The sequence below is a fragment of the Meriones unguiculatus genome, chromosome 19 (genome assembly GCF_030254825.1).
Source record: "Meriones unguiculatus strain TT.TT164.6M chromosome 19, Bangor_MerUng_6.1, whole genome shotgun sequence".
Lineage (NCBI taxonomy): Eukaryota > Metazoa > Chordata > Mammalia > Rodentia > Muridae > Meriones > Meriones unguiculatus.
This window is the reverse complement of record NC_083366.1, coordinates 59,822,677-59,836,279: the sequence shown is the minus strand read 5'-3', so window position 1 is coordinate 59,836,279 and position 13,603 is coordinate 59,822,677. Positions and strand designations below refer to the sequence as shown.

The 13,603-nt window shown below is 47.8% G+C and overlaps 1 protein-coding gene across 3 annotated transcripts in view; it reads right to left on the bottom strand.

Moving 5' to 3' along the window:
* Positions 1 to 4,698, bottom strand: part of Jarid2 (jumonji and AT-rich interaction domain containing 2) — a 196,580-nt gene extending 191,882 nt beyond the window's left edge. The window contains exons 1-2 of one of the 3 annotated variants that reach the window (XM_060372398.1): positions 4,578 to 4,698; positions 3,552 to 3,755 (exon numbers count right to left, since the gene is read on the bottom strand). In XM_060372398.1, the coding sequence (XP_060228381.1) occupies positions 3,552 to 3,596 (45 nt within the window). In that variant the 5' untranslated portion in view covers positions 3,597 to 3,755; positions 4,578 to 4,698. Of the gene's footprint in view, positions 1 to 1,332; positions 1,505 to 3,551; positions 3,756 to 4,530 lie in introns of those variants that run through there. The other 2 variants (XM_060372397.1, XM_060372400.1) reach the window with 2 other exon arrangements.
* Positions 4,699 to 13,603: the final 8,905 nt, after the last annotated feature.

Sequence of the window (13,603 nt, the reverse complement as noted above, 5' to 3'; positions counted from 1 at the left end):
CAGGAACTGTTTTTTGTGTAGCCCAAGAAGGGCTTTCAACTAAGACTGGATATGTAACTAAAGATGATCTTGGAAACTGCTAGAACTACAGACATTTGAAAAACTAGATCCTTAAAATAGGACAGGGAGGGGGCTAGTGATATGGCTCCACAGATAAATGTCTTCCAAATAAGCCTTAAGATCTGAATTCAATCCCAAGTAGTGATTAAAGAACACATTCAAAGTTGTCCTGTTAGTTTCGGAGGATGTCATAGCGTGTGTTATTTTAAACATTATTACAGCCCAGTGGTACAAATTCTGTCAAAGTCATCCAAAATACCACCCTGATCATTTGTTTTTTCAAGTATCTGGTATCAAGCTAAGAACAAATGGCCTGGTTATCATCCCCCTACTTCCCTTAAGAATAACAAACTACAGGAATGATGGCAGAAAATACACACAGGGGGAAACTCGCAACTGTTTTATTGTCCAAGTGAATTGGGGCTCCGAAAGGCAACCTTTTCCAGTTATCTAAGGTATTGTAGTGGGAGTCATGCCCAACACAATTAAGACAGGATTATATTTCAATTTATGAGCTTCTCAATGATGTCATTTAATAAAAAATACAATACTCATTTCTCCCAAAGCCTTCCATCTACAATCACACTCTCAAACTCTTTGCTAAGGCAATAAACTAAATGGAAGGCATCTAAAGCTTTTGAGACCAATTGTAGGAAACACACTGCCTTCCACCAGCTCAAGTAATAATGCTACCTTCCATTTAAAGCTCACTGATTTACATCTATCTTCCACCCACATAATCTCAATGACTTAGTAAAGTGACAAAAACAGTTACGACTTTTTCCACTTTACCGAACAGTGAAGAGTCACACCACAAACCATTTGCTGTCCTATTAAGAACTAAACCCAGTGGATCTTGAGACTCCTGTGCTCTTTGGAGTACAGCCCTTCCTCTCTCAGGAGTTTCGAAGATACAGCTCGTGGGAAGATGACTGGCACAACCAAGAGAACAGCCCTACCCCAAAGACAGTGAAAAGCTTAACGCAATAGCAGATAGCGGATGCTGAGCAGCATCCTGTCCAAAGTTATGCTACATCCTGTAAAGGCACCCCTCAACACGACAAAGTAACCAAATCCTCAACTCCATCCACGCACAAATGCAGTTTTCATTAACACGGGCTTGAGCGGGAACTACACCATCAAAAGACCAGGAACTGAGGAGGGAAAATACTCCTCCGTTAAGCCGGCACATACTCCCTGCTCCCCAGACCCTAAATATTTTGCGAAGGTTCCAGAGCATTCGGTGAGGAGTAAAAGGCTCCCGACGCTCACCTGGTGGGACCTGGGACACCTCAAAGTGGAAGGACGAGGTCGGCCACATCCTTCACAAACCCTTCTTCCTCCCACGCCCCGGTCCCGCAGCTTCTACTTAGGCCGCGCCTGGAACCTCCCACCCGGACTTTTGACATCACGGAGGAGGGGAAGGTTCCACCGGGCCGGTCCCTTTGTGACGTCACAATGACAACAGAACGCAGCGGCTCGAGATGGGGGCGGAGGACTCAGAGCCACTGGGGGCAGGGGGCGGGGAGAGGACGGAACGCAGGGGGGCGGGGGTGCGAAGGCGCACGGCAGAGGAAGGCCCCGGGCGGGGAGGGGGCGCGCTGACGTCTCGCCCGCTTAACCTGTTGCTCTCGAGACTGCGCCGGAGCCCGCCGGCAGGACGGCATGGAGACGCCGGATCAGCCTAGCGCGCGGCGGGGGGCGCCCGAGGCAGCCTCCCCCTCCCCACCCCAGCGCCGCCTCCCTCACTCAGGCCAGGCACGCCCCGAGTCTGCACGCCGCGCCACCCGCGAGCCCCACCCACCCGCCCGGCCTCAGCTCAGCCCGGAGTCTGCCCCCTACAGGCCGCCGCGCGCCCGCCGCCCCAGCCCGGGCTCCGGCCCAGCCCGCCGCGGGCCCCGCGCTCCCTCCCGGCTGGCTGCGTCCGGAGCTCGGCGTGAGCACAGACTCGGCTCCTCCAGCGGCAACTCGTGCTCTGCCTCGCACGGCCACAGCCGGCCACATCGGCTTGCGGCCGGACGAGACTCGGCAGAATCCGCTGGCCTCCAGCAACAACAAAAAAAGCCGACCCCACAGTGTTCTCCAACTTATCGAGATCCGGGATATAGTGGGGGGTTCTTGTCCAAGTTCTACCCCATCTCCTTTGTGGCTACATCAGAATCAGACATGCTCTGGGAAGGAATCCACGCTCCAAGGGAAGGCTGTATCCATGCAGTTTCTACATACCGACTTTAAACTAGTCCTCTGCGCTCTACCCAGCCCTCTGCAATGCGGATGTATTTTAATTCTTAAATTCCTCACGGAGCAGCTTTGTAAGTTGAGCTTCATTATTTAATCTTGCGTTTCTTTCATAGTTAAGTTTACGTGTATAGATTAGGATCAGCCCTCCGGAAGAGGCATTCAGGTTTCCCAATAAATATTTTTTTTTACAAAACCACTGCTCCGAAGGTCATCTCCCATTATACACTCCACAGTAGTCAGAAAGGGAAAATATTAACAACAAACCATCGACTCTAGTTAAATAAAACTTTCTTTTAAGGTCGCATTGTTCTTTATGTATCTTCAAAGGCCTTTTTTCTGGAGAAAATGAGTTCTTTGCTCTAAAGCATACGCAGCTAACTACCGATCACTCAAGTGCATATTTGGTTAATCCCTTGGTTCCCCTCTACACTCCCTCCCCTCAAACTTACCAAAAAAAAAAAAAAAACCACTACACAAAACAAAAACACTCCCTATGCCAAGCAAAACGCTGCCATACTATGCACAAAACAAATTTAACTATTACAACCCCAATTTCAGAAATCCAGTTAACAGGGAGAAATTATTTCTACTAACATACGTATTCACACACATACATACTTTAAAACATGAGCCATGTTCCCCTTCTCTGAAACTAGAAACCATGAATTCCTTTTAAACAAAACCAAAACCAGGCTCATTATAAAGTCAATACCAATAAATGCATTCTCTGTAACATGATTCCCAACTGGGTTACGTTGCAAACTAGATAAACCAAAACGACCACATACATTAAATGATGTGCCAGTGCAAGAAGATGGCCATAATCCGACCCGGGCTTGCAACTTACAGCTTCCAACACACCTACCTACACGATTTTCCAAATAACACCACTACCAGGCTCATTTGTATGCAAAGTGCAGTAAGGGGCCGGATCCACCCGGAGTGCAGGTTAGTTGTATTACTGTCCCCAAACGCAGAACCCCAACCTCCACCAAACCCCTCGCCTTTCATCAAAAACTGCATTAATGTGTCATTCGAGGTCAATTGATTCACTTGGGTATCTCTACACCAGGCTGTTTTCTCAACCAAACTAGGCAGACACGACTTTGCCTGAAAAGCCCTTTCGGAAAAGAAAGAGCCTTATCGGACGCTGTTTAAAACCTTTCAGCTGCAGAATTATCTATAAACTTGACATTCACAACCATTGCTTAAAACTGCAAGCCAAAGGATGTGTTGTTAGGAGTACTTACGTATTTCTTCTGAATGATATTCCTCTTGGGTCTTTCCTTGCTCATTCTGATATCCAAATGCTGATTGCAAAAGGGGACAATTGCTTCATGAATTTAAAGCCGTCAGAAATTTGCAAAAAAATATCCTGATGGTTTTTATTGTTGGTGGTGGTGGTTGATCTTGTAATCCGACTTTTCTTCCTCTTCCCCCAAAGCCAGATTCGCCTTCAAATAAATCCGAAATTGAGAAGGATAAAATTAAAAAATAAAAACAAAAAAAGAGCCAAAGACGATCGAAGCAAACAGGAAAAATTCACTTTAGTAAAACACTCATAATGGAAAATTTCCCCCGAAACATACAACACAGAGGCACAAAAAAAAAGAAAAAGAAGAAAAAAAAAAAAAAAACCGACGCCCTTCACTCCCCCCCCTTTTTCTTCCAAAAACTACATCAGCGAAACGTGAAGGTCCTTAGTATCTGATCTGTAGTTACATCTTGGAAAAGAAAAAGGAAAGATAAATTTTAAATGTTGGAAGTCACGTTTGTGCTGCAGCACCAGTACGAGCAGAAGAGTCAACTCCGGCGGCGGCGGCGGCGGCGGCGGCGGCACCACAGCGGAGGGCTCGCCGAGTCTCTTTTTTCCAAGCCCCCTAACCAATGAGAGGCGGACTATCCAGCCCAACTTTAAATGGACTCTGCTTTTATACAAGTTAGGGCTCCTCGGCTAATTCTCCACCGCACGCCAGCCGAAAACTCCCACAGCTGAGCCCCCGCACGCCTGCCTACCCTTCGCCCACTGGCCCTGGCCCCGGTGCGGAGAGCGCCCACAGCCCCGTCGACGAGACCCGGGAGAGGCCTCCGCGAACCCCCCGCAGGCCGCCCGTCACGCGCCTCTCCCACGCCGAGCCCAGGCGTGGAATTGAGAGAGGCTCCCTAGCTCAATGCATGGCACGCTCGGTCGCTCCACCTCAGCCCCTTTCCCCCCCGCGGTCCGCTCACCCAACAGCCGCCACAGGCAAGCCCTTCACCACTGCCCTCACGTCTACCTGCAGCCGGGCAGCTGGGTACCAGTGCCCCAGGACGCCCGGCCCGGGGGAGAGCCGCCTATTCCCGGGGCACCTTAGAATAGTCCCCTTGATCTTCTGGAAGTTGTAGTCCCTTGACTACAAAATGGCTATGGCCACGGAGGCTCGGAACTACAATTCCCAGCGTGCCGCGCACCTCCTGTCACTCAACTCCCTTCCCCGATCACTCCTCCTCCTCCTCCTTCCCTCCCCCACCCCCGCCCCCCGCCCCGGCCCTGCCAACAAACGCTTGGACGTGTCCCGCGTGCGACACTGCTAGAGGCTGGCTCGGGATTGGCTCGCGGAGCGTGTGGTCCGCGAGCGAGGAACTCCCCACGCCGGCCCGCCCCCCCCTCCTCCCAGTCCCCTCCCCGCGGGCGGGCGGGCGGCCCGGCGCGCCCCGCCCCCACCCGCGGCGCGAACCGCCTGTGGAATCGAGGAATACGCTCGCGAGCGCGCGCGCCGCGGGCCCGCGCGGGGGGGGGGCACGCCGCCAGGCTCCCTCCCCTCCCGGCCTCCCCTCACCTCCTCCCCACCCCGGGGAAGGCCTCGGAGCGTGGCGGCGCGGGGCGGGGCGGTGTCAGCGGAGGGGGTTGGAGCGGGTCCTGAGCGAAACTGGGCCACGCACCAAGGAGGAATCCTCGGGGCGCGCTCGCTGCTTCGGCGGCGCCGGGCTGCTCCTGCCGCGGCAGGCGGTGTCACCTCGGGACAGCCCGCGCCGCCCGGCGGCCGGCCCCCGTGTGGCCGAGCGAGCGGCGCGCGCGGCCCGGGGTGCTCCGAGGTCGCGGCCTCGCCGAGCGCCGGCTCGCGGCCGCACGCGACCCCACGGGCGAGCCCGCGGGGAGGCCGGGCCCCCGGGCCGGGCGCGCGCGGCCTCGTGGTCGCCCGCGTGCTAGGCCGTCGCCGGCGGCTGGGAGGCGAAGCCCCGCCGTCCCCGACGACGGTTAGAGGCGGCTCTTTACCTCGGGGCTGCGGGGCTGTCCGCGGGGGACCCCGAAACGCCGGGGTAAAGAAAAAACGAGCGCACCGTGGAGACCGAGCCCGACCTACGCGAGCCCCGTGGGGAGGCGTCTCGACCCCAGGGCCCGCACGACCAACCGTCTGCGCCCCGCACGCCGCCTGCCCGGCCCAGCCCCTGCCCAGGCTCGCCAGTCGCTCAGACCGATGGATCCCAGGCCCTGCGGTGGCTCCCGGGGGGCATTCTCACTCGCGGAACTTTGTCAGGTCGCACGGCCCCGCTTTCCCGGGTGGAGCGGAGGGCTTCAGAGGTCCCGGGCTGTCGCATCTGTCAGGCTGGCCGCAGGGACGCGGATGCGCTGCAGCCTCCCCCGTCCACCTGCCCACACCTCCCCCCTCTGGCTTCTGTGCCCTCCGCGTAAGCCCTCGAGTCACACGGCCTTTACGTTTCACTCACGACAGGGCAGCTAAGCGAGGTGTCTAGAAAGTTCTGAGAAACAGCTAAACAGCAGTGGATTCACTTCAGACAGGTAAGCGCAGTGGCTGCCCTGAGCTCAGCTGCCCCGCCTTGCAAGTTAATTCCGACCAAAACTTGCGGGGAGGATTATAAAATAAGAAAAGTCTAGTTTAGAACCAGGCAAGTTATTGGACTTTTTCATGAGTTGACATAAGACACCTTTATATATATAAAAAAAAAATTTAAACCTCATTATTTCTTAAAAATAATATTGTTCATTTTACAATCACAAAAAAAATAAAATAAATTGCCTGCGTGTCCTAAATTTTGCACAAATTGTTCACTGTTTCCATTTGGTGGTAATGATCCAAAACATTCTGTTTCACAGTTCATTTTTGACCACCCAAGTGACTTTATGGTCATCTTGCCACAAGGTGCTTTGAAAACCCATTATGACCTGTATACTGGAGGTGTCTGCTTCTCCACGTCGTTATGGTTTTAAACAGCTTTGCGAAAGTTTAATGTCATATCTGTCAGACCCCAGGCAATCATTAAAGAACAAAGGTTGAGTTTCATGTGGGTTCTCGCAACAAGTTGGGCTTCTCGATCCTGGGCCTATGAACTCTCCTGCCAGACTGCCAACTCCCAAGTCACAGGCACGCGTGAAAAATCATTCAGTTTAGTTGAGGCCTTAGAGGAGGAATCTGCTCATTTCCATGAGGCTTAGATATGCCTTAGTGTTGTTTTCCTTGAAAAGAAAAATGGATTGTCCTTTGTGGTTGAAAGTCTTCCCTGCTGTGGAGGTAACTCCTGATGGCTTCCTTCCCCCTCCCATCATCCAGGCCTAGCCAAATACTATTTTTGCTGCCTCTCTCTTTTCATTTTTAGGAGGTCTAATTTGCTTTTTCTTGTGATGATTTGTGTTGTTGTGGTTGTTAATAGAGACAATGTTTCTCTGTAACAGCCTGTAACTCAGAGATCCACCTGCCTCTGCTCGGACTAAAGGTGTGCACTAGCACGCCTGGCTTCTTGTGACGATTTTTAATTCTTCAGGAAACTCTTGTAGGAGTCTGGGGAGGTTTTCTAAGTACATGCTAACACTGTCCTCCTCTGCGAGGATAGTCATTTCTAAATTAGAACACAGCTGGGCTTGGTAGTGCAAGCCTGTAACTAGTTCTACAGAGGTCGAGGCTGGCGTACATCTGGAGTTAGAATACCTCCAGCTTAGAATACCTGAGACCTTCTTTAAAAAAAAAAAAGGAAACTTTCCAGAGTCAGCAGTGGTGTCTACCTTCTTCCTTCCTTTTTTTTCCTTTCTTTCTTTCTTTCCTTCTTTTTACTAGAGACTCTAGAAGTTGCCCTGGCTGGCCTTGAACTCAGAAATTTAGCTTGGCTGTGTGATGGGATTAGAAGTGTGAGCCACCAAGCCCAGACATAATTTATTATATTCTCTTTGGAGTCTCAGGAACGTGAGAGAATTGAAAAGGTGTCATGTTTTAATATTTCACCCAAACATTAATGGCCAACATTTACACTGTTGACAATTAAACCACTATTAGCATCTCCTACTCCACTTTTGCAGCTTTTGCTATTTTTACTTTTGTATTAATCAAATCCATTTTAGTATCATACAGTGTTCAGTTAAGCATGGCTGCTTAACCTACTCATTCCTGAGTGTGCATTGATATTTCAGCTACTATCTTGAAGTACTACGTATTCAACTACTCAATCTTTTTTTTTGGTGGGGGGGAGGGGAGATAGGATTTCTCCATGTAGCATTGGTTGTCCTGGACACACTTTGTGGACCAAGCTGTCATCATCACAGGGTTCTACCTGCCAGAGTGCTGGGATTGTAGGTGTGTGCCACCATGCCTCGTTATCTTTTTAATTGTGTGTGTGTGTGTGTGTGTGTGTGAGTATGAGTATGAGTATGAATGTTGACAGAGGCCAGAGGTATAGGATCCCCTGGAACTGGAATTATTAGAGGTTGTGAACCACCTGCATGGGTTCTGGGAAATGAAGTCTGGTGTTTGAAGGGTATTCTTAACTTCCCAGTCATCTCCCCACTTCCACACCTGCTCCCCCTTTTTTGAGAAAGGGTCTCTCTCTTTGTAACTCAGACTGGTATCAAATTATTAATTCTCTTTTGACCACATTTTAATAATTTATTTATTCTATGTGTGATTGTAAATGAATTAGAGAACAGCCTTCAGAAGTGAGTTCTCTCCTTCCAACATGTGGGTCCTGAGGAGGAGATTGAACTCTGATCAAATTCAGCAGCAAGCACTTTTATCCCCTAAACCATCTCAAAGGTTCCTTGGTGAAGTTTTTGAACTTTACATTTTAGTTTTATATTGTATATCCTCACTGTGTTACTTTTGTATCATATCCTACTTAATTATCTCTAAATTTTCCAGGAGCCATGATTGCCTCATATCGAGTTCATGGAACCAACACAAATAAGATGTTTCCTTTCTTTTCTTCCTTCCTTCCTTCCTTCCTTCCTTCCTTCCTTTCTTTTTTTTTTAGATAAGGTCTCAAACTATGTAGCTCACCTGGAACTGGGTAGAACTCAGATCCACCTGCCTCTGTCTCCCAGTTGCTGTGATAGAAGGCAGCGCCCCCACACCTGACTGGGTTGACCAATCTGGATGTCAGTATATCTATGAAATGAAAGGGTTCAATTCAGTTATCACCAAAGTCATTTCTGGATTTCACATGGTCTAATTCTACTTTGACCTTTGTGTTGTTTGCTGGCCATAAGCAGGCTTAAATTGAAACTGCTGAGTAAGAATTGTTAGGGCACGGTTCTTGACACCTGGATGTTAACAGCCGCCTGTTATGATTATAGGTCACACCAACTAATGTCTTCCCTTTTTCTTTTTTCTTTTTTTCTTTTTTTGAGATATGGTGTGACTGTGTAGCCCTAGATGGCCTAGGATTTGCTATGTAGACCAGGATCCCTGACCTAGAATTCACAGAGATCCTTCTGCCTTTGTGCTGGGGGTAAAGACCTGTGCTACCACCACCAGGCCCAACTTTTCATTTGAATAACATTGTATACAATCTAAAGTGCACTGATAATTAGGAAGGGCTTAGTAGTTAGTGAACACCTTTAATGGCAGCTCTTACCTAAATCTTATCTAAGCAGACGCGGTAGCTCAGTCCTTTAATTTCCAGTACTCAGGAGGCAGAAGCAGACAGATTTATTTTTAAGTATACTGTAATAATAACCTTATCCCACCAGTCATAGAGGGAGGCAAGAGGCAGGCTGATCTCTTTGAATTCAAAGTCAGCCAAGACTATATAGTGAGTTCTTAAACAGCCAAAAAGAAAAAAGAAAAAGATTCTTAGATCTTAAAAAAAAAAAAAAAATCTGGGAGATGGCTTATGGGCAAGGAACACTTGCTCTGTAAACTCTAGGACCTAAATTGGACTTCCCATGCCCACCCCACATGAAAAGCCAGGAATGTCAGAGTGTACCTGTAACCCCAGCTGGAGGGTGGGGCCAGAGACAAAATAGGCTTGCTGGCCAAAGACCCAGTTCTCAAGGGAATATGGCACAAGAAAGATGAATGCAAGAGAATTGGAGTTCAAAATCAACTTCCACCACTTCATAACAAGTAAAAAGGGACCCTGAGCTGAAAACTTACTCTCAAAACTAACAAAGTGGTCATGGTGCAATCCCAGCACTCAGGAGGCAGAGGCAGTTCTAGGGACAGCCAGGGCACACAGAGAAACCTTCTTGGAAAAAGAAAAGAGGAAAGAAAAAATGAGAAAAAAAAATCAGTAACAATGATATGATATAAACAATGGTATAAACAGGTTTTTAAAAATCTCAAAGGGAAAAAATGACTGGTGTGGTAGGGTATGGCTGAGTACTCAGGAAGTAGTAGCAGGAGGATCAGAAGTCCAAGGTTATCCTAGACATAATCAAGTTCCAGGACATGTTTAAACTCTATTCCAGAGAAGAAAAAGTCCCAAAGAAATCCTTTCCTTAAGGAGATGGTTTCTCCAGAACAGTCTCAGAACTCTGCTTTAAAGAACTTACGTACCATCTTAAAGGATTGCTGACTACCTCATGCAAAGTTTCTCATTTTATGTAGGTCTGTCTTAACATGTGGAGGAAGAGAATGAGGAGGAGGGATATTAAAAAAAGTTATCTTTGACTGACATCAGGTTTATAAATAGCTATGAGCCAGTGTACTCAGAAGGTGGGAGCTTCTGTTAAAAGAGGGTAAGGCAGCTATTTCCAGCCCACTGAGATTTGCAAGAGTGTTTTCAAACACACCAGGAGGTAAACCGAGAAGTCAACAGCCACCTTAAAGATGGAGTCAGTAATGACAAGGCAAAGAGACAGTTCTTTTTGTCAGACAGTGCTTTCTGATTTTGAATTTATAGTCTTATTTGTCAAGCCTCGGTAAGATGCCACAGCACAAAGCAGGCATATTCAAATGATGTTTTTAAATCTACTTGATGTGTGTAAACCTCATTGGTAGAAGTCACTGAAAGCCTCTATCTTTGGATTTAATATTTGTAAACTATCAGGGCCAGCAATTGGCCCAGTGGGTAAAAAAGCATCAACCCTGAGGGCCTTATTGCAATTTCTGGACCCCACATGGTGGAAGGAGAGAACAGACCTCTGCTAATTGTCCTTTAGACCACAAGAAGCTAGGAGTAATAAATAAAAGGAATTTTTACATTTTAAACTACCATTGCTCTTCTAATTAGATGGTATCTGTGTTGTTGAAATAGAGTTGGTCCTCATTCAGGAACTCTGGAGAAGCAGCCCAGAGTGGAGACCTGCAGTTTTTCAAATTCATGTTACCTTCATTATAACACAGCCCTCTGTGCTGGGTGTGGAACTTGTTAGCAATCAGTTAATCCACAGGGGATCTTGATGAAGTAACTAAGGCATAGCCATCACAGTCCTCAGCTGCCAGGGGAGAAGGCAAAGAAGCTGTATGTGGGCTCACCTCCAGTGGCAAGTAATACGGATGAAAACGGTTGATGGAAAAGGGGAGGGTCACCTGAGCAGAAATGAAACATCACCACTTTTCTTTCCTTTACTGCAACACTTCTCTCTCCTAGCAGCCAGGGAACATAGACCCCAAAGAAACTCCTTTGACACAGGACACAGGCTGAACCAAATTATTTATCCAGAAGGATGGATAGCAGGGTGTAAAGGCATAGGCCTGTCTATAGTCCTATCACTGGGAAGGTGGAGGGAGGAAGATGAGGACTTAAAGGTCATCCTTGTCTACATAGTGTATTTGAGACCATCCTGGGCTACACAAAATGCTTACTAAAGGAGATGGGAGGGAGTGGAAAAAAAGTATTCTGGCTGGATAAAATGCACTAGCAATCACTGTCCATCGCAGACGTAATTAGTTCTTCACTTTCAGAAATCTTTCAGCAATCTTTCAGCAATCAGACTCTTGGGAGTCCTGGCACTCCAGATTAAGGTAGTTCATTTAAGTATAAGACAGCTCTTTTGTTTGCTTGCTTTTTTATGTATTTGAGTGTTTGCCTGAATGTATGTCTGTGAACCATCTGTGCTCCTGATGCCCTTAGGCAATGGAAGGAGGTATTGAATCCCCTAATATTGGGGTTAAAGACTGTTGTGACTCCCCACGTGGGTGCTCCGAATCCAGCCCCATCCTCTGGTCCTCTGGAAGAACAACCAGCTCTCTGTGTAGCCTTGGCTGTCCTGGACTCACTTTGTAGACCAGGCAGGCCTCGAACTCACAGAGATCCACCAGCCTCTGCCTCTCTGAGTGCTGGGATTATAACTGTGCAACACTGTACTGGGCTCAGCCTCTCCCCCGCCCCCACCCCTCAACTACTGAACCATCTCCCAGCCCTTCAGTCTAAGCCTTAAACTTGATACCCACTAAAGTTGATTGATGTTCTTACTCCCTGGCTTCTGTGAATCCATACAATGCTCAACAAAAGCAGAAACTGTCTCTTGCAGAAATTGTGACATCTACAAAGTTTATATTGTCTTCCAAAACCACATGAACACAGTTGTAATGGAGAGGATTCCAACTTTAGTAGTTACACTGGGTCTAAACTTCATAGATTATTAATTTCCAACTTCTTGTGTTTCCATTGCCAATCATCCCCTAAGTAAAAAAAGAGTTGGACATTTACTAAGGATGTAAAATTAAAGCAGACCCTGTTCTCAAAGGCTTATAAAGCACCAACGAGTTTTTCAAAGTCTTGTGAAAGGAATGTTGAGTAACACAGAAGAATGGCCTGGAGGTGTGGCTTGGGGGTCTAGTGCTTGCAGAGCTTGGCAAAGCCCCAGGTTATATCCCAGTAATGGGGGTGGAAGAGAATGCGGAAGGGAAGCTGTTTAAATGTAAAAAGGCCCACTAAGGGTTGGCCAAGACACACCTGTCTCAACAGGTGGCAAAAGATGGCCCTATTATTTGCAGTGGTGGCACATATTTTTAATCCTGGCGTGCTTTGGAGGAACAGGCAAGGGACTAGATCTGTGTGATTTCCAGGCACTCCAGAATTATCTAGTGAGACACTGTCTCAAAAACAAAGGTCCTAGCTGGGTGTAATGTGACATGCCTTTAACACAAGCACTCAGGAGTCAGCGGCAAGACGATGTCTGTTAGTCTGAGGCCAGCCTGTGTACATAGTGAGCTCCAGGACAGCCAGAGCTACACAGTGAGACCCTGACTAGGGAAGAAGGGATAATAATAGGGCTGGAGAGACGGCTCAGAGGATAAGAGCACTGGCTGCCCTTCCAAGGTGCTGAGTTCAATTCCCAGCAACCACATGGGTGGCTCACAACCATCTCTAACGACATCTGGTGACCTCTTCTGGCCTGCATACTGCAGGCAGGACACTGTATACATAATAAATAAACCTTTAAAAGTAATAATAATAGAAAATATATATAACTAGCTGGGACTCCTAATATATATATATATACATTATATCATTATATATATATAGTTTTGGTTTTAATTTGGATTAGCTAGGTGGTGGTACCACATGCATTTAATTTCAGCACTGGGTGCGGGGGGAGAAACAAGTGAATCTCTTAAGTTTGAGGCTAGCCTGGTCTACAGAGTGAGTTCTAGGACAGCCTGGGCTGATACACACAGAAACCCTGTTTTGCAAAAATAAATAAAATTTGGACTAAGAATGTAGCTTAGTGGCTTGGTCCTTATATGCCAATGTCGTGGGTTCAATCCTCAGCACTGAAAAGAAAATTCACATGTGTAAGATTGTTACAGAACTGGAGACAGGGCTCGGTGGTAAAGAGCACATGCTGCTCTTCCGGAGGCCCCAGGTTCCAGTCCGTCAGCCCGCACAGTGGCTCACAACTGTATGTCACTCCAGTTCCAGGGTGCCAACGCCCTTTTCTAGATTCTTTGGGCACCAGTCTTAAATGCAATGCACAGATAGGCATTCAGCTAAAACACCCATACACATAAAAAATATTTAAAATCAAATTTTTTAAAATCCCAGCACTTGGGAGGCAGGGGCAGATAGATCTCTGAATTCCAGGCCAGCCTCATATACAGAGAGAATTCCAGGGCTACACAGAGAAACCCGGCCTCAAAAAAAAAAA